The sequence below is a fragment of the Colias philodice genome, chromosome 24 (assembly GCF_061535455.1).
Source record: "Colias philodice isolate Cphi_HAF_F1 chromosome 24, ilColPhil1 Martin Lab GWU primary, whole genome shotgun sequence".
Taxonomy (NCBI): Eukaryota; Metazoa; Arthropoda; class Insecta; order Lepidoptera; family Pieridae; genus Colias; species Colias philodice.
Window position 1 is genome coordinate 1,150,906 of NC_143109.1, and position 22,181 is coordinate 1,173,086.

Sequence of the window (22,181 nt, forward strand, 5' to 3'; positions counted from 1 at the left end):
ATACGAAATCCAATAGGAGTGAAAGAGAGGGTTTGCCAGTGCCCTGCGCGCGTGAAACAGAAGATTTTCTATGGAAAAATAGCAAAATTCGGAGCGCCGCCCCCGCAAACGTTGCCGGTTCGTTTTTACCGCCGCGCCTGGGCGCCCGTACACAGGACAGCGATGTTGCCACTCTCTATATTATAAACAAACACTCGACTCTCGAGTCAACTTCAATGCACGCGCGCGAATGCAAATTCGGGAATTTTCTAATTAAAATCATAAGATACGTGTTGAAATAGTCTGTAGTTATCACTTATCAGTATTACTTGTGAGTGTGAAAATGAACAATTATAATGTGGCGTTCATTAAAAGTGTGTTAAAACGTTACAACTTCGGCTTGAATTGAAAGCTAAGGGACTGCCACGGCCTGAACTTGACCTTTACTTACGCAAAAATGTACGACAAAAACGAAAACATATACGCGTGTGTTTAAATCCCAACAATATTATGTGAAAACACCGTGGTTGTGTGGTTGTGATGAAAGCAACAACAGACATTAACGAATGTCTTGTCGCTTTAAGTTATAGATATTTTTGCACACCAAAAAGAAAGACGTATGTATTTCCTTTATAAGTAATTTTTTTGATAAATGTACTGCTTTACACCATGTATTTTCAGTGTTTTATTTCAAGTGAACACCCATAAAATTTTGTCACGAGCCGCCTCTGCTTTAGAGGTCTAATTAGTTATAATCCGACCAAAAATATAATGGCTAATGTGTTCATAATTTATTAATGCGCAGGACTAATGATTGTTCTTGACGTGGTTGGTTTATTTTCACATTGGGGATGTTCACATCTTGGATAATTCATCATTTTCGAGATAAATGGACGCTAATGAAAGAATGAATAATGATCTGTGTGTTTTAGGGTGGTTAAAGACGGTAGTGTTAAATAATAATAATAGATATATTTAATTCAGTACAGACAGTAAATAATACAATTACATATTAAACAATCATACAGAAAATGTACACGTCTTTTGTGATTTATTTATGACTAGGTACTCCGCGCGGTTTCACCCCCGTGGCTCCACTCCTGTTGGTCGTAGCTTGATGATATATAACCTTCCTTCCTAGCCTTCCTCGATAAATGAGCTATCTAACACAGAAATAATTTTTCAAATCGGACCAGTAGTTCCCGAGATTAGCGCGTTCAAACAAAAAAAAACAAACTCTTCTGCTTTATAATATTAGTATAGATTATTATTTTCAAGAACCCGAATTTTATTTAAGTTTGATTTGTAGAAAATTATTTGAATGGAGCAATACTTTAATCAATATCACAGATTATTGTCTTGTTATTATACCTTAGTTAGTACCTAATGTTTCTTGCCTCATCATGCTTTCTTCTCTCCACTTGCATTAACAAAGAAAGTGCAAAAAAAATTTGAAACTTCATAAAATCCTTTTTAACCCAAAGCTGGAGTGAGGGACCTAGTTCATAGATTATCAAAATATCCATTATAGTTTACAAAACAATACAGGAAATTAAAAACTAAGATTTTCCTTTGAGACCAATTTATTGTACGTCTAAGAGCGTATACGCACTATGCGGGTAGCCGCATTGCGGGTAGCCGTCCGGCTGACCGCAATCACAATTATGTACGTAATATTCATTTCTATGCGCACTGTGCGGTCTGCGGTAGCCGCATCGCAGTGCGCATAGAAATGAATATTACGTACATAATTGTGATTGCGGTCAGCCGGACGGCTACCCGCAATGCGGCTACCCGCATAATGCGTATACGCTCTAATTGTCAATCTAATAGTTTTACAATTTGACGATTGAAATTGCTTTTGAAGAACTTTATACCTAGTCGTAATCGATGAAGAATATAAATTACATCAATACTAATATTATAAACGCTTTCACGTAAAAACCACTAGACGGATTTGGATAAAACTTTACATAATAGGTCAGAATACATCAGAATATCACTTGTAATATAGAAATACTTGATTTAGCACGCGCGTGAAACCGCACCGCATATAGCTATTAATTTATTAAATTTTTATTTCTATTACTTCCTGAGAGCTACCATGCTTTTTTAAAGCAGTATTTAATCCAGCGTGGAATAAGGACAGCGCTATATATTTCGTCTAGCGCTGTCACTTTCTCACACTGGATACTGCTTTAAGACTGATGTCTTGTAACCCCATTGTCTGGCAAGACAGATACTGTGAATAAGTTTCTACAAATGTGAATATTGTTCGTCAGTCACGCAAAAGCTATAGATTATTATAATTTAGTAAAGTAGGTGACAAAGGCTTTATGTGAAGCGATATTTATTAATGGCAGGTCTTTTGTTAACTCTTATTTATAGTGTCATATTCACGATCCCTACGACTTACGAGTCACGTATTTTTTAAATCCTCTGTGTATTTCGGAAGAAAGATACGGCGTATAATTAAAATATTCCATAACCGTTATAAAATTATATTATCTGTGGTTATAACACATAAGTTATATTTTCGTAAATAAAACTTATTCAGAATGCCGACGAACGTTACGATTTGTATATTTGGATGTCGCATATTTTATCAAAGAAACGAATAAAAATATCACGCTACCTACTAACCTTTATTTCATCCCATACATAAAACGTAAAAAAACACCCGCATCCTAACACTCAATCATACATTTCGTATATTAAAAGCCCATCCAAATTCCAACCTCGCCAGCGCGCGCTTAACCTCGTAAACGTAATATTATATAGGTTGGAACAACTCGTAAACTCGTTATTTATTCGAGCACCGCGATGGACGTAAAGTCGCCTCATAAAATAGCCATAAATATCCAATAATAATAAGATCGATGATGTTTTACGGCTCGTGAGATGCTGTAAATATGTTTGGATAGTGGAGCCGCGGTCTGCGTACGCGCATAGTTGGCATACAAGGTGAATTTGTACGTTCTTATTTGAATTATACTTTGGTAGTCCATATTATAAAGTCTTATATAATATCTTATATTATCTTAATAGTTATAGTACTATAGTAGAGCCATTTTAATAGGCAACATTTGACAGTTCAACAAAATTCCACAACGTAACCTAGTAACGACGACATAGAATAACATGACATTTCGTTTCGTTAGAACGGAACATATGCTTAACTTTTTTCAATTACGATTACATATTTAAAATAATAATGACCGATACAAGTAATGATTTCATTTTACTGATAAACCATTCTAAACATAATAAACAATTTCTGAATTAAAGAACTGACGTTGCTACAATTTTGTCAATAAACTTTTTTCTTTTTAAATACCAACGATGTTACTCTTAAAATCGAAATCTGACATCTAGAATCGAATACATTGATTACTTGTGAATAAAAATCATCATAAATTAATAAAAACACAGCTAAACAGAATTGGGTGAAAGTTTATTTGCAGAAAGCGAGTACAAGGAGCAGTTAACATTTCATATACTTACTACCAGATATTGATTTGGGGACAAGATATAAATCCTGTATTAAAGCTGTGCAAATAAGTTTTTCATATAAACTTAGCTCTATATTGAAAAATCATTACGACATTCTCGCTTAGTTTTAGTTAGAACATATACAAATTTAAGAACAAAATGTCGGAGACCAAAAATAAAAAAAATACAGCAACAAAATCCAGCCAATTTCCCACTGAACCCTAATACATAAAAACCGAACACTTAATAGGAAAAACGCGGTGAAAATCTTGAAATATAGCATTCGTTTAAATCATTAAGCACGTTTCACACATCAGTTGTTAAGCGTCTGTACGGGGCTTTATTTTTTCATAAAGCAACTGCATTGCAGAGCCGGGTTTAACTTATAATGTGTTTTTGCTTATGAAATTTCTTTGGGATGGTCGAAGCGATCGGAAAACTAAATCGGTTTTATATTAAGACGATACACAAAAAAAAATCCACTGCTTGGCGGGCGGAGTCTAATAGCTCGCTATCGCGAACGCGAGTGTGCGCGAAGTCATTCTTGCATACTCGCCGCGCTGCCGCTGGCCGACTCGGGACAAACATGTATGGAGTCGTCATACAATTATAATATTGTTATACATATATTTAATTGTTGATTTATTGGTTTTATTTTCTTGCTTATAAACACAAAATTATCTTCTTTTTAACAACTACTTAGACATTATTAATAATTATTAATTATTATTATTTCGTAATGTTTACTTTATTACAAAATAATACAGGTTATAAATAATCTTTAAAATAACAAAAAATATTGTTACTCTGAAAAAATGAAATGGTACCTAATTACGCGGACTACTGAATTGATTTAGATAGAATTTGATGCTGACGTAGATATTACATCATGCCCAGAAATGAAAGGTACTATTTCTGAAAGAAGTTATAAACCCTAATTCTTCTCAGTCAAAGTCAAGAGTGGAAGATATCTCTAATACAGTAAAACTGATGCGAAACTTTGGATGTTAATTTGTATATTTTTTTGTTAGTTGTTACTTAATCACGTCAAGACTACATTACCAATTTTGATAAAATATAGCTAATTGCCTGGATTTACACATAGGATACTTTTTATCCGAACTGAACACTTCTGTGGGATAAAACAGGATTCACGATATAACCTAATTCCACGCGGGCAAAGCCGCGGTCGGATTGATATTTTTTTAAATAAAAAAATTGTTTAAAAAAAACACAAAATATATTGACGCATGTATTTATTTTTTGCACTCTATTATAATTGTAATTATTCATTACAAATAATCAAAATAAAATAGCCAGAACAAAGTTAGGCCCTGGTAGGATAGGTAGGCAGGTACAGCAATGTGAGACGAACACTGGCTTATTTATACCAATAATAATGTATTATAAACATTAAATTAAGTTTACTTTCTAACAACAAAAATACATAATATTAGCTAATGTGAAAACGAATCAACCAATCATCCCACAAAAATGAAATGTGCACACAAATATTCATCCAAATCGGTTCATGTCATTAGGAGGAGTGACTGCAGCGCCACCTTTCGGGCCCAATTGTGTTTCCAGATCACCCAGGAACTCAATTTAATATACTTGCACAAAATTTTTCGAAATGAAAACTCACATTACTATGTAAATATGAATATAAACCGGTTTTAGTACTAAGCAATTTCCCGCACAGGTGTAGTAAGTATAAATGAAATAAATATCAACATCAAATTCTTTATACAACATACTTATCTACCACCTACTAAGAAATTCTTGAAATTTTTTCGTATTTTTTTAAAATATAATACTACTCCGACGAGCTCCTGTTCCATAATTCCATATTACGTCCACCATACTTCCACTAAGTTCACCATGATTTTTTATTTCTTTGCACTTTGTTGCTTTTTGATAAAAATGGAATCATGCGATAAAACCAGTAGAGCGTTGATAACATACATTTTTGACTGAATAAAGGTACTTACGAAGGAGTGGGTTCACATTGTGAACAATCAGTGGGTTTATTTTCCTTCTGGATTCCGGATTTCTGAAAAGATTATTTATGCTATAAATGAAAAAATCTTACACATTCGTTATGTACTTAAAACAGGGGTACATATCAAACATCGTCTATAATACAATTATCATCAAATTTAAAATAAAACCAACTTACTTCATTAATTTGTTCCAATTGTAAGCATTCTTTTTCCTCCAACCTTTATGTTTCTTCTTCTTATTTTCTTTATTGTCCCCATTTGTCTCATTTTGTCTTATCGTGTTGTCACCCTTTTTTACGATTGCGCAAGCGACACAAGTTCCCCGTGTGACGGCCGTAGCGGGAATGACTCGTGCAGCGATCGGGGTAGGAAGGTACAGGGCGGCTCTCGCTATATTGGCTGGTCAGGCGCTAATTTCAAGTATTTCTTGTTTATTTCAAAACCATCGCATATTTCAAAATTCTAACACGGTAGACGTATAGGTTGTATATTTTATAGTTAATATCCAAAAAGTCGTAACTTTACGTTTGTTATTTTGAAGATGCCAGAGATTAAAAAAAAATAACAATGAGAACTTTGTATTTTTTTTCTATCGAGAAAATATCATGGAATCATGTTTCTAAAACGGTAGACGTATTGTGTTACTATTGAACTTTCTTGTCAAGAATTTTCATCACGACAACTTTAATAATATAAAAATTACGAAGGTTTAAAAAGGGCCGTAAATGTTAGAAAAATTAATTCATCACCTTAAGTGGATTTTTATTGTATGCCTTTTTGTAGTTTTTTATTAATTGTTGTCATTTTTAATTATGCAATAGAATACATTAGTGTTGTTATTGGAATAAATTCGCGTTAAGCGGTCCAAGCCTAAAACGCGGATACGAATATTATCGTTTTTGCTCAAATTCTCGTCATTATGCTACCTCATATTATATTGCTCAGACGATTAATTGACGATTCGTTTTCATTTTAAATAAAATAAATAAATTCTCTCTCTACTCTCCATATCTTTTTAAATATACTAACCCTACACTATTGAGGCATTGAACTACGGAAACTACTTGTATAACACTGTAACCCAATTCGAGAAGCAATTCTCCATTTTGTAAGCAAACTTCAAACTAGTTTGGTGAAGTTTGTCAATACTACGCAAAGTAATCTTTGTTCTATACTTCTATTATATACTCTGTCAAATCAAGCACATTAATAATTGATAGGTGTTATGTAAAGGAGAGAAATCATATCAACAAATGAATGTAGTCAAGAATTATATTAGTAATTGAAAATTATAATTAGAATCAGTTAAAAAGAGCAGGGAAAAAAGACATCTAATTAAACATCAACGATTTATTGTGTCTATATTTTACATATTGAATTTATTTTCTTTTCTTCAATTAAAAATATATTATGATGAATTATTGCTCTCGGGGCTCACTGAAAATCAGTGCTGTGACGTTTTTTACGTCACAGATGTTCACCGAGTGATTTCCCCTTTTAATGGAATCATGCTTCACAGACTACACACTTCAATGTGTATTTTTAATACCATATAAGTATTGTATAAATTGTTTTCATTATGTACTTGTGAGGCTATGTGCCATTAAATAAACGTTTTCTTTCTTTCTTTCTTAATACAACGCGACGTGTTAAAATTTTACGCAGCACTAATAAACTTTCTCTTTCTAATCTCTACAATGAAAAATATCATAATATCCTATCCTATCCTACTAATCTATATCTACTAATATTATAAAGCTGAAGAGTATGTTTGTTTGTTTGTTTGTTTGAACGCGCTAATCTCGGAAACTACTGGTCCGATTTGAAAAATTCTTTCGGTGTTAGATAGCCCATTTATCGAGGAAGGTTATAGGCGTGGAGTGGAGTGGAGCCACGTGGGTGAAACCGCGCGAAGCAGCTAGTAATATTATAAATCCGAAAGTTTGTGAGGTTGGATGTATGTTTGTTACTCTTTCACGCAAAAACTGCTGGACCGATTAGGTTTTATCCCGGAAATGAGCTAACTATGCGGGTTTATCTTTTAAAAGGCGGGCGAAGCCGCGGGCGGAAAGATAGTTCACCATAATTCAAAATATCTAAAGTCAATACGTGGTCAATACATAACATGAATCAGATGTTATGCATCACGTCTACAAATACATAGTTATAACTCATAAATCATTTCATAATCCGCCTTCACGTCATGTTATATTTTTATATTATTGTAGTAATGTTTGTTTGTGGATCATAATGGGTGGATATGTAAGTAAACAATCCTAGAGATATTTCAATATATGGTATGGTAGTTTTTGTGTTATAAAAGTTAAAACTAAGACTGTGTATATAGTGCGTGCGTGCTGAGCACACGTGTTTAAGTGAAACTTCTTTGGCAACATTCAAAGATACCATAATATGATAATAGTTCCCTCCATTACGTGACGGTATTGCCAGGACGCAAACTTGAAATTTTACTCTCAAAAGAAGTTTCACTTCAAAAACAACACAATATAGACTCTAGTGACTAGATTAATAAATACAAAGTAATATAATTCATAATTAAATTAAGCACTATTATATTGACTAGAATAAAATTATGTATTGTTACTAACATATAGGTATAAGAATATTGTTACTAACAAGTGGACCAATGATGTTACAGTAAATAAATGAATTATTATTAATATGTACCTAGATGTACAACCTTCAATGTAAATTATATTATAATGTGTGTCGAATAATAGGGTAGGAACGACGGTCATAATATTCAGGGATTGCTGGATAAAACCTAACAAATTTCAATTCAAGTATGTTTACTTCATCATCACTACATAGTATAAAACAAAGTCGCTTTCTCTGTCCCAATGTCCCTTTGTATGCTTAAATCTTTAAAACTACGCAACGGATTTTTATGCGGTTTTTTTTTAATAGATAAAGTGATTCAAGAGGAAGGTTTTAGTATATAATTTATTAGGTTTTAGACAAAGCGGGCGAAGCCGCGGGCGGTAAGCTAGTATTTTATAATTGAATTGGTCAGTTGCCAGTCTTTAATTTGGTTGTATTATGAAAATTGATTAATTATAATATTATTATCCCTTGCCCATTATAGGTAACTGGAAGAAATGGCACAAAGCCATAAGTCCGTCAATTTTAATTAATTCAATAGAAATAGTACTTTGTAATTTCTATATATTTAGTGTTAGTATAATATAATTAAGTTTAAAAAAAATAATAATTATTATCTTTTTTAAATTCAGTCAACACAACACAAACATAATATTTTACTACGATAAATAAATGAGCCTATAGTAGTGCCGTATAAAGAAAAATCTATCAATGTGCAATCACATCTCACATGAGATTAAGAAAATTCACTTTATCATATTTTCTTTACTACGCCTCATATTACTTTGAAAAAATACAATGGCGTGTATGTGTGACCTTAAACACTTCCAGGGGGTCGTAAATGGTGTTAATTATGGGACCCCTGTGGCGATAGTTACGAAGCTTGAATCAGATCACAGTGGGTCAATAAGATGTCACAAAAGAAAGTCTTGATGTTATTTCATAATCTATACTTAATATTATAAAGCTCAAGAGTTTGTTTGTTTGTTTGAACGCGCTAATCTCGGGATCGGATCTACTGGTCCGATTTGAAAAATTCTTTCGGTGTTAGATAGCCCATTTATCGAGGGAGGCTATAATATAATATCAACACGAGCGGAGTCACGCGTGTGAAACCGCGAAGCGCAGCTAGTATAAAATAAAAATGTATTAATATTCAAACGTGAAGTTTACGAGGATCGATCTTTGTTATTTTTTAAGCAACAGCTGATCGGATCTGTGTGGAATTTGTAAATATTTTATAATTATACCTATGTAGGTAGGTATATAGTATTTAAATGATCGTCCTCTTTGTGAAATCAATCTAAATGATGTAAAAGTAGTTTTGTAGTTAAAAAGGAAATTGTTATACCTTTAATAAGATAAGATGCTCACCTATGTAGCTATAACAATAGCGATAGGAAGGTGTTATTCTTTCAATAGAGAAGATTAATTATTCACAAATGTATCCCAAAAAAAAATGTATCACTTGCGCGATTGAGAGAAGTATACTATATAGATAGAGAGATATATACTACAAGTGTAGTTAAAATGTTAAAATAGGTACTAATACAATCTCATTAACTTGAAACACATCACCTGCTACAGTCACATGACCGGAGTTTAGAGTGAAGCATAAAACTGGCAGTTAAAATAAATAAACACGGCAAAGGCGGGAAACAATAAAATGCAACGTTAAAAATGTCGCGAACAAACAAATCTTTTAATGTACGAGCGTCGATGTTTATTGTTCTGTTGAAACTTTTGTAATTCTAAATGTATGTACTTCTGTATATTATAACTGTTAATAAAAACATATAGTGTTTACAGGTACACATTTAATTATATTCAGAATACAATTCTTTACATTATACCAAAATAGATACGTACCTTAAAACGAATTTCTTTATCCCATGGCCCTGCTATTACTAGAGAACAACTTTATATTTCAATAATAAATATCCACTCACCCGCAAATTTTTTAATTTTTTTTTGTCAAGGTGTACAAGTTTATAACACTATTGTGAAACGTTAGAATAAGTGAATTGTAAAATTCTTTGAAATAAATGTCTCTAAACCTAAATATTAAATTATGTTATCACCTAAAGTTATCAGTTATCACAATTCAAAAGTGCTTCTAGAAGTCAAATTGAATAAATAAATGTTTGAATTTGAGTTCCATTTTCGAATATGGTGTAGACTGTAGATTAAAAACTACAGATTAAAAATTAAGTGAAATTTAACGAAGAAAACGGGAAAGTTTTATGAAATATAAAAATGATTTGAATTTCGCTTAAATCTGTAGGGTAGTATTATGTATAATACTACCCTACAATTTTATTATGTATATATACATAATAAAATTTATCTACACTCAATAAATTAATGTAGCCATAACAATAAAATAATCTGTCAGTTGTATACAGTAACATTTAATAATCTGTGGTGTGTTCCCACAAAAATTGCAAGTGTTCCCACAAAAATACAAAAATTGAACACAGTTTTCATCTACTTCGCGTACAAAGTCAAGATAGAAACTATTCTAAAATATTGCTATAGCGGCCCCAATATAAGAGTAACTTTGTTATGTTTGTTTGTAACGTTATCATTTATCACGTCACCCTAGAGACGGTAGTTTAACTTTTTATCACGAAAACTTTGTAAAGACACAAAATTGTATGAAAAACGATTCACAATGTACGCAAAGCCACAGGCAAAAGCTAGCGAGCACAATATAAACAAAGTTACTTTCTATTTTAATGTGTACGTATGTAATTCATGTCATATGCCGTGCCAAATATTATGGAGCTGCAGTTTTAGATTCCTAGTGACGTCAGCACGACCTAAATTGTTAGATTCGATGCAGATTAGCACTAACAAAGAAAGTGCTGTAAGTATTAACAAATACATTTTTTATTCATAAACTTTTACAAGTTTTAAGATTTTGTACGCTACTATAAATAATCGATAAGGATTGTTCAACTTTTTAGTAAATTATCAAATTATATATTATGTATAATATGCCTAATATATGTTGATTGTTTGTTTACAAAATAAGGGAGAAAAATAACTTCAACTTCGTCAAATTCTATTTCAATATTCGCAAAATTAAATCGAGGGATTCGCAGCCGCTACGCATAGAATATTTAACTGAAAAAAGAAAGAATTGCAGTAGTAAAAGAAAAAGCTGCACGATTATTTTTTTTTTCTATTTTTAAAACATTTTCCAATTGTCTATTACCCGTTTATGCTTGGAACAAACTTATGTCAAGTGTCAACTGTGCATAAGTAGCAATTATGTAGATATCCTCGCGAACGATTCCAGTGAGTTTCGAAATTAAAAAAAAAAGAAAGAAATAGATAATAGTTCGTATATTTTGTACCCAAATTTTGGATACCAAAATATAAAGATATACATTTCATAAACATGCTAATGTTCTGTATTCAGGGATTGCGGGGCTAATCTCGATAATCCGTCCGGGAGTTAAAGCCCGCCCGATGAAATACGATCGTAGTTTAAATGTTTAAATTTTTAGTGGCAACACTAAAGATAATATATTTTTCATAAAACTGTCTGGACGTGCCTTTGTTCTTCTTTTTAACGGTCGATTTATGGGTTTATGAGATTTTTTTGGGGATTATTATGAAGTATTGGCGTGATCGAAAATTTGTATTGACTGGTGGTATAGGTAATTGAGATTTTTTTAATTTATTTATTGTATTAACAAAGTCGTGTTTAAATGCGAAAGTGAGATAAAGCCTAGAACGTTTGGTATAGGAGTTAAAAAAAACAGATCACTTAAATAAAATAATAAATACTCCGGGTATTCGAAGTTCTTAAATTATAATATGAAAAACTTTAATACTTATACATATTTTAATTTCCTGAATAATAAATAATCGAACTATTTTTTTTCATATTATTTTCAATAAATATTAAATATTTATTTGAAAATTTGTAAAATTTTTAATCTTAAATATTTTATTACAAATGAACCTTATTTGTAACAATCTAACAACGCCTTTGCCATTCTTAAAAAAAAAAACAAAATGGCGCCAAAATTCTAATCCATCGGTACACAGATAGTATAATAACCTCAGTCTATTTTAGAATTCTAATTTTATCTCACATAATATATTAGGACTGGCAAAGAGATAGTAATAATTCAAGTCTAGATTATATCTGGCCGATGATGGCCTAATTTCTTTGTAATATGTTATACTCAGAATAGTGCAGACATTTTGATTGTTTTTACTGTTTCAAAATAACTTTATGGAGTGTAGTGTCTGTGTGTGGTCTTTTTTTGTGCACTTGAAATAGAAATATAAACGAAATAATATAATAAACGAACTTAGATCATTAAATTAAGTAAACGAACGTATTTTATATTTGGTATCGTGGTATATTGAAAAGTGATAAATCTAAGACAAATTTGTTGTTGAATTATTAAGAGGTAAGTGCTCTGTAATGTTACAAAATATATCAAACTGCAGAAACTACAATAATAAATGTTTCCATTCATGTGAGCTTTTTAAAATATTTATGAATAGACATATCTAAAACTATCACATTTCATCCTTCTAAAATTTTTGTAAAAGTAAAATTAATTAATACAAACAGCGAAGTTATATACTGAGTAAAATTGCTGTTATTTCTTTCTTATTTATTTATACCCTTGCAGCGATGTTTATTTTTAATTTTAGTATTGGTGTATTTGTATTTTGTGGTTCTAATGACTTAACAACCTGAACGATAACCAACCGTATTGTCACAAACTTGTCACAAAATATATAATAATACTTTACTGTTGTTAAATCTACGGCGTATCGTTGAAATAAAGTTAATTAACCTGCGCAGTTTTATCAAGAGCCTAGGCAAATTATGAAACGGCTGATTTTACCAGTTGACGTTGATAATATCATGGTACAGATTTGTATTTTGTATGGATTTAAGTTCTAGCTGCAGTTTGATAAGCCAAAGTATTTATGGATAAATCCGATTTAAAATGGCGGACGTAAACAAGGCGCGGACGTGTAAATCACGTTTCCATTTCAACATAAATATTGTTACAATTTACAATGTTACATACATAACCAATTGAAACTAGAGTCCGGTTTGTTTAATCTGTAATGCAATAGGTAAACATTATATAGTCAAACAAAGGTATTTACTATTTATTTACTGCAACTGGTTCTAACTTCAGAAAACCCGGGGTAATGAAAAACGCTTATAGAAAAAAAAACTAGCCTTCCGCGCGCGGCTTTACCTGCTTTGAAGGAATTTAACAAACCAGGTACATATATACTAAAACAACCATATAGAACCATTCTATTTTTTTAATCCGTTACGTACTTTAAGATTTAAGAATATATAGGGACGGCGACTTTGTTTTATACTAGGTATCTATGTAGTGAAAACATAAGTAGGTACATAATTAACAAAGTGATACTGAAATGAAACAGCAAAAAAGATAAACCTCTGTTGAACGTGGTTTAAAGTGTCTCTACAATGTTATGTTTTACGCTGATTCAGCGATAATAAGGTTTATACTTTTATAGTTTCAAGTTATACAACAAAGACACCTTGTAGCTTAGCTCTGCGTTGGATCGGGTTATATAAATTATAGAATTGCAAATTTTTGGCTTGGTATAATTTGTATTTAAATGAATATATTTGAGACTTTCATTCGATATAAAATATACGTAGGTATTAGATAAAATTGCAATATAATATATGTAGTTTATTTTAAAATTTTCACATTACATGCAGCTCTACGGTGCGATAAAAAGATACCTACGCAAATATACATATAAAAGTTTATCCATAAACATTAAAAGCATACCTAATAACACACACTAAAAAAAATGATCACATTAAAATACCCTAAAATGCGAGTTAAACATATACAAGTCTATAATCTGGTGAAGAATTTTTCAACATCAATATAGTTAGAATCCTTTAAAAAAATCCCTTTATAATATTTCTATTGAAAAACAACAAACTTCGTTAGTAGTAAGTAAACAAGGCTGCGGCTACGAATAAAAATTAGTGACATTTTTATCAAAAAATACATATCTTAATATATATATAAATCTCGTGTCACAATGTTTGTCCTCAATGGACTCCTAAACCACTTAACCAATTACAATAAAATTCGCCCACCATGTGCAGTTCGATCCAACTTGAGAGATAGGATAGTTTAAACATGTAGGTACCACGGGCGAAGCCGGGGCGGACCGCTAGTTATATATAAAATATCCGAGGAAAAATCCACGCATCATGGCACACGTGAAAAAATGAATTTATTAATTAATGGCAGAATAAATGGATATATACACTATACAAGGATGATATTAATTAATTGGTGTATGGATGTATAATTTAAAGGGTTATTAAATTTTATGTATAAAAAAGATCAATGCCGAAAATACGGACACATAATATCATTATGATAGAAAGGGAATCATAATATTTCTGAAATCAGCGCAACCTAATAAAATGCCTAGCCTCTTAATAAAACGTCTGATTAACCTTCTTGACTTCGATACAGCTTTTCCGTTAAGAATCCTTTTTAAAAATTTTCCTTACGAAGAACGTTCTTATAAAATGAAAAATGAAGGTTATTAATCAAGAAATTTAATTAAATATTATTTTAATTTTTAACTTCTCACATTTAGTAGGTCGAGGTGGACTTTTGTCGGGTAGTTTCTTAAATACTGAGCCCTTTGTACTAAATATTTTCTTGGAATGCTTTTCTTAATATTGCTCATTTTATATGAAAATAGTAGGTAATAAATAAGGGTCAAGGGGCTTACTTGCTTTCATATTATGGTTATAATGTAGGGTTACTAGCTAATTGATTTAAGATTATTTCTGGTCTTGGGAACGTCGCGTCGTGTAAATTTCAAGTAGATAGGTACATAATATTATGTATTATGTAATATGTTTCATAATGTTTATTTTATCTCATATGGTTTCCGTGTGTTTATTTTTATATGCTTAGATTATTTTTATTTAAATTAAATACTTATGTCAATTGTTAACCTATAACAAAGAAGTGATTTTTATGTAAAAATCTGTTTAAAATATAAAATAAAAAGTTTTAAATGCATTAGATTTTGCGAGTTAATTCAGTCTCCATCAGTTAAATATAAATAAATTTAACTGAAGGAAACTGAAAACTTTTAAGAAGATTAAACACCAACATTTAAAAACATAGTTTTAAGGGCAGGGCGTGTTCTAAACGTTTTGTTATTATTATCTTCACTTTGCTAATAGTCGTTGACTTGCTGCGATTTGTTATCAACTACCTACATCAATATTAGGCAGCTGTGTAGAATCGCAGTACATTCTTATTACATTCAAACTAATATTTAATCCGGCCTCGCGTGTAATTTCTTATAATACTATCTATCGTGTCTTAAGATCGGAAAAAAAGATTTAAATGCTCTTTCTATGGACATAATTTAGATCAGCAGTTGTATTATAATAATATATTTGAAGGTTGGCAGCCCTGACCGATACATAATACATTGTACATTGTGGACAAGGGAAACAATGTTTTATGACTGTGTTTACTCTGAATTGAGGTTAGAAATAAACTAGAGTACTATTCAAATAAATAGTCCTTTGGTCTCGATTATAGTGTTTGTTTCGCTTGCCAATTGTTTCATTGATCGATTTGAGTGCAAGGAACAAGATGACGGTGCATTTTTGATTTTATCTGTGTAATAAATTAGTGTTATAAAATACTAGCTGCTCCCCGCGGTTTCACCTCCGCTCCTGTTGGTTTTAGCGTAATGACTTATGATATACTTATAGCCTATAAGTTATAACCTTTCTCGATAAATGGGCTATCTAACACCGGAAGAATTTTTTAAATCGGACCAAGTAGTTCGTGAGATTAGCGCGTTCAAGCAAACAACCTCTTCGCTTTATAATATTAGTATAGATTAGAGCGCTATCTATGTATGCCGCGGGTATGAGGACATATATACAAAAATCATTCTATAATTAGGTACCTACATACTACATTATTATAAAAATATTAGACAAACATAAACTAAAATCTTACGTATTTTAGGTTTCTTCTTCCACGTTCGTGATCGTTGTATTCGTATTATATTACAATGCAGATTTTTTGAAACTTTAAAGTACATAATTGATAATCGATATTGGTGCAGTTGAATTTCGGCTGCCAAGCCATCACAGTAATTTTACTATGGTATATACGTAACAATGATAGTAGGATTTATTTCCAAGCATTTCAAATTTTGTTTTATTACTTCAACCAAGAACAGTTTTTCTTGTAATTTTGGCATAATAATTTCTAATTTTTATACTCATGCTCATAACATTTATAAACTGGAATTATTTAACATGCTGTTCTGATGTTTTAGTAACTCTTTAGAATTCGAAAGAAAACACAAAATTCTTATCTATCATCAATGTTTTTGGGGTTACCTAATTACATAGTATTATACATATAGAGGTTTCGTCAATGCATCCCTGTAAAAGTGACTTTCCAGTCAGAATATAAATGGCTAATAAGCATTTGCCATTTTGTACATTTGTTTACATAGCACCCAACTGTGTTTGCGTAAAAGCGCTCACAATTTTACTTTTTTTGGAAGAGTAGGTAACTAGTAATCTAGATTTTTTTTTCCGGGTGTACCGGGCTTAACAAAAAATATTTTATAGAAATAAAATTAAGACCCAATTGGCCTTAAATTGACTTACTATTTAATGAAATATACAATAACAAACAAACGGTAAAAATTCTTAAAAACAGGAAGCTTTTGCGTAAAATTGCGTCATGATTTGGCGGTAACGAATTGATGTTCTGCTAATAGTATTGATATATTTTGACCGATTTAAATCGAGATTTATTCGTTGGAATACCTACGTTTTTAGGACGTAACGCGTAAAAAAATCAACGTAAATATTGAATTGCGTAACCGTAAATTAAGATAAAATAAGTTTGTGTGTGGTTTGTGTAGAACATTCATATTATATACCAACGTGTATTTTTGTGATGTGAAATAAATAAATATTCTAATCATCAAAAATATAAATTCAGTACCTAACTAATTATATTGTTATTTTATTGTTTTTTTTTCTGTCGATATGTCTCATACACAATATTATGTCACTTGAAAAAGATAAAGATGTTGTATAATGCACTATTATTCCCAGGAATTATTAGATTACTTAATAATAGTCGTTATTATATAATTATATTTTTTATTTATCGAGGTTTATCTCCAATTTTAATGTGACTTTCCGGTACAGCTTCCGATCGCGAATTTCAGCTCTATAATGCGCCAAATCGCGCAAGTAATTTACTATAATTATAATTTAGCAATAAAGGTAAATGGCCGTGTCTATCATAAACCAATCAGCGGCTCTCAAAATAGCCCGCCAAGTGATTTGTAAACAGCTCCGTTTATTTATGTTAGGGATGTGCGAAAGCGATGCGATGTATCGATAAAACGATTTTGATTTCGAGTGTTTGATATCGATATTTTGAGTAGCTTTATAAAATTTTTAATTAAGAAGAAAGGTTGAATATTAGTTATATTCGAAATATGATGTATTGATAATTCTAACGTATGGAGTGCGTAGTATCAAATATTTTTGTCGATGTTTTTAGCAGGTTTATATAAGTTTGTGGGATTAAGCATTGTGGTAGAGACGTCCGAAATACAATGAATCGATAAATATAATATGTATATAGTACTTTATGCCTACATTTTGAGCTGCTTTGAGCCTTTAGAATATTGTTCATGCTATACAATATCAGCAATAAAATGTATAGATAAACCATAACGCATTGGCGTAGAGCGTTGTATTGAGAATATACTATCGATATTTTGTCTGACATTGTAATGAAGTGTCTTGGGGTTAGGTAGAATGTAAGGCACATCCGGAATACAATATCGATAAATTGTAATGCATAGAACGCATAGTATTTCGTATTCTGTGTCGATATTTTGAGTGGCTTCATGACAGTATCTGGGGGATATGTGTCTGTTCGAATTGTCTGAAATACAATGTATCGATAAATCATAATGCATTACAATGTATCGATTTTATTTCGTTGTTTTAAATAAGGTCTGGGAGGAGAAGGAATTCGGTAAAAATATCAAGGAGTGGATTTGTCAGTTGAAAACTCTTAATTTGTCTCTTAATATGATATTATTTTTCGAACAAATTGCAATGACCTGAGACATTATTTTAAATCATTATACACTATATTCTATCGATATGATTCAACGATATTCTATCGATGTCTAATTCACCAGAACACCCCTAGTTATTTATAATAAAATTACCACAATAGAGCGGTCGGATGCGTCTACACTCTACACGGTCAACGAGGATGGAGGCCGAGCGTGTTTATCCATACGAATAATAAAATGCTTGTTTTGTCTGTCTGTTTGTGACCTTTAAACTATAGGACCGCTGAATTGATTTAGATGAATTTTGAGAAATGGATAGGTGGAATTTTAGGCGCGGGTCAAACACAAGCGGCGCGGGCGCGGGCGTGCCATAAGCGCACCTCTTGAATCTGTTTTGCACCACGTCCTTCTTATACATTTTGTATGAAAGAATTTTGGACAGGCGTCGAGACGGCACGCCACGGTTGTGCCAAGGTTGCGCCAAGGTTGCGCCTTTCCAAAATTATTTCATACAAAATGCCAATAGCGCACCCGATGCACGCCGGCAGCGCGCCCGCGGCGCGCCGCGCCGCTTGTATATGTCCCGCGCCTTAGAGGATGGTTGTTGCGAAGTCTTGAAAGGGTAAATGATGGTGCTCTTTTTCAGAGCTTTTGAATCGTCATATTAGCACTGTTTTGTATAGCAATTTCCGAGAAAAGAAGACAACAAACCATAGTCTCTATTTATCCTATATTCTATAACATAAACGTATTATATTTAAATACACCATATTTAGTACTCCCTCCAAATACACATAATATCACATCACAATGCAGATTTTTCAAAGGTTTTTCAACCCGCCTAAATAAATAAGAATAAGGCTTTTAAAATAAATTAAATATACGCAAAGTTTCGTTGAAAAGCCGTAATCGACAACTGAAAGTATATTTTCACCTGAAGCATTCTCGGTGGTTAATTTTTAATTGAATATCGTGTTCTGTACGACTGTACACTTGTTTAACAAGCTGAGAGTTTCAGGCGCGGTTTCATAATTTGTATGTGTTTTTCATGTATTTAGAGACTGTATAAGGCTTTATGATGGTTCAGTGAGTATGTGAATTCAATTGAGGTTAGGTAGGTGAGTTTTTAAGCTATTGCATAGCTTCTATCGCGGTCCTTGAGCGCGGGGACCGAATCGAGAAATTCCGTAACGAAAAAACCTCACGCTCCCCACTCCGACGGGCTCGGAGGTGTGGCTTGAAGGCATGCTATGCAATAGCTTTACCGCGGCAGTCCCCGAGTGCCACACGTCTTTTTTTATTTGAACTATGGATATTATAAATCAATGATTTTGATTGTATCAATTATTGAAAAAAAAATGTATGTGACATAATATGTTTCCTACCACCTACATATAAAACCTTAAATACACTTGGAACGATTATCACCATATAACGTCGCGTTAGATTAGGTATAATATATTCTACTAGCTTTCCGCCCGCTGCTTTGCCCGCTTTGTCTAAAACCTAATAAATTATATACTAAAACCTTCCTCTTGAATCACTCTATCTATTAAAAAAACCGCATCAAAATCCGTTGCGTAGTTTAAAAAATTTAAGCATACAAAAGGACATAGGGACGGAGAAAGCGACTTTGTTTTATGCAATGTAGTGAAGATAATTTTTCTACTGCATATAAAAACTAAAATACACATGGAACGATTGTCACCACAACCAAACTCCTCCAAAATGGCTTGTTCGATTTCTATGAATTTTTTTGTGTATATTAAGTAGATCTGAGAATAAATAGGTCGTAATTTTTATTGTCCCCAAATCATTAGGGTGAATAATTCTGACTAATACCAATTATTGTTACAATTTTTAATAAATTGCCATAAGACAGAACAATGTTAATTGAAGATCTAGCCTAGTTATTTAGGTAGTTATATTTTATTTGGAAGTTATTCAGAAACGTAATTAAAGATTTTATCAATTAATTACTTACAAGTTACAACTAACTTCAATATTCACCTAAAGCTGGCAATTATAGATGATAAAACTCAATTATATTTATGATTATTTTATTACTGTCCGAACAATAAATAATTAATGAATTTAGAGGATAATCCGTGTGATAAGCGTAAGCGAGTAAGTAAGTAACCGGGTTTAACTTATTAACTTTTATTTGTTAGTAATCTTGTTAACGCCTATTATTTAGGTAATGTGGAAGGTATTTTAGTACCCCAAGTCGAATTGTAGCAGAAATATCTATAATATAATATTACTAGCTTACCACCCGCATCTTCGCCCGCCTTGTCTAAAACCTAATAAATTAAATACTTAAACCTTCCTCTTGACTCACTCTATCTATTAAAAAAAAAAAAACTGCATCAAAATCCGTTGCGTAGTTTTAATGATTTAAGCATACAAAGGGACATAGGGACAGAAAAAGCGACTTTGTTTTATACTATGTAGTGATACCATGCATAGACGTCACAGCTATACGATATCTACATTTGAACCAACATTAAAAAGTAATAACCGGCATTAGGTAGTAGTATTGTTACCAGAAAACACATTAAAACCTAACATTTGCGCTATTATTAAAGTGTTTACAAAAGAAACTCAGGAAACTACTAATGGACTGCTGGATGTAGAATTGACTCATCTCTATTCAATTCCTTTGATCTCGCTCATTCGCTTTATAAATTCATTTTCTAATTTGTACGAAAACATTACAATTGCGTACAATTTGAAATACGTGCGTCAATTGTTTAAATTGATTATATAGAGCATTTTTTTGTTATGATTGACTTTGTGGATTCATTCGTGTGAACTTTTTATTTTAGCCTTAATTTCAAAACTAACGGAGTTTTAAAATTTCTTACGCATAGCGATAAGCGAAGCTTCAAAAGCTTCCCCTATCGCTCACACACTAAACTATATTTTTTCGCCTCGTGATCGATTTTTTCTATTCTTAAAATTTATCGTTAGTATCATATACAATAAATAAATATTATATACATACTTATATACTTATAGATGCAAACTATTCCCTTTCCAGATACGGTGACATGGTACCAGGCACCATAGCGGGCAAGATAGTTGGAGGCGTGTGCTCCCTCTCTGGAGTGCTGGTGATAGCCCTGCCCGTGCCCGTCATCGTCTCCAACTTCTCCAGGATCTACCACCAGAACCAGAGAGCTGATAAACGGAAGGCGCAGCGGGTCTGTTGCTTTGTTTTCTTTACTTTTTACCCAACTGCGAAAGGAGGGCTATGTTTTTCGAGAGTATATTTATTTCTTAATTTTATAATGTGTTGTTGTAATCATCAGATTTGCGAATTTGATAGTAACATAAATTAGCAGTCGGGTATTTTATTTTATTTTTATTGGGTAAAGTCTTTTAGTATTTAGAAATTAAAGATTTAAAATTATTATTTTCTCGACGTTTCGAACACTTTACAGCGAGCGGGGAAAATAGTATAAAATCGCGTTGAAATCCGTTAAAAAATCTTTAATTTATAAATGTATAATTACACGCGTAAAGTCAAACACTAGAAAATAGTATTTTAGTATTCTAAAGTTTTTCTTACTAGTGAATATTGATTTAATAATTGCGAAAGTAGCCTTTGTCTATGCTGGATTGGCCTAAATGCTATAATATCATTTTAAAAATTCTGAACAATAGAGGGAACATAATTTCTGCTCGATTCTTACCTTAGCACTTTTTTAGTTTAAAAATTAGCATTTTTAATTAACAGATTGTTTAAAAAAAACTGATTTGATATGGATGAAAGTAAATTAATAAAATTTTTATACAATTCAAATAACCTTTTCCTCGTTAAAATAATTCATATTTCCACCCGATTTTAATTAATTTCCACAAACCAAAGACAATATAGAAGTTAGTTTAGGATGTTAGTTTTACGAATGGTTATAACTT

General features: G+C 31.8%; 1 protein-coding gene across 2 annotated transcripts in view; it reads left to right on the plus strand.

Annotated features, from left to right (window-relative positions):
* Shal (Potassium voltage-gated channel protein Shal) overlaps window positions 1–22,181 on the plus strand; it is a 61,705-nt gene that overhangs the window by 29,812 nt on the left and 9,712 nt on the right. For both annotated transcript variants that reach the window (XM_089710420.1, XM_089710421.1), the window contains exon 2: window positions 21,301–21,463. In XM_089710420.1, the coding sequence (XP_089566546.1) occupies window positions 21,301–21,463 (163 nt within the window). The remainder of the gene's footprint in view (window positions 1–21,300; window positions 21,464–22,181) is intronic.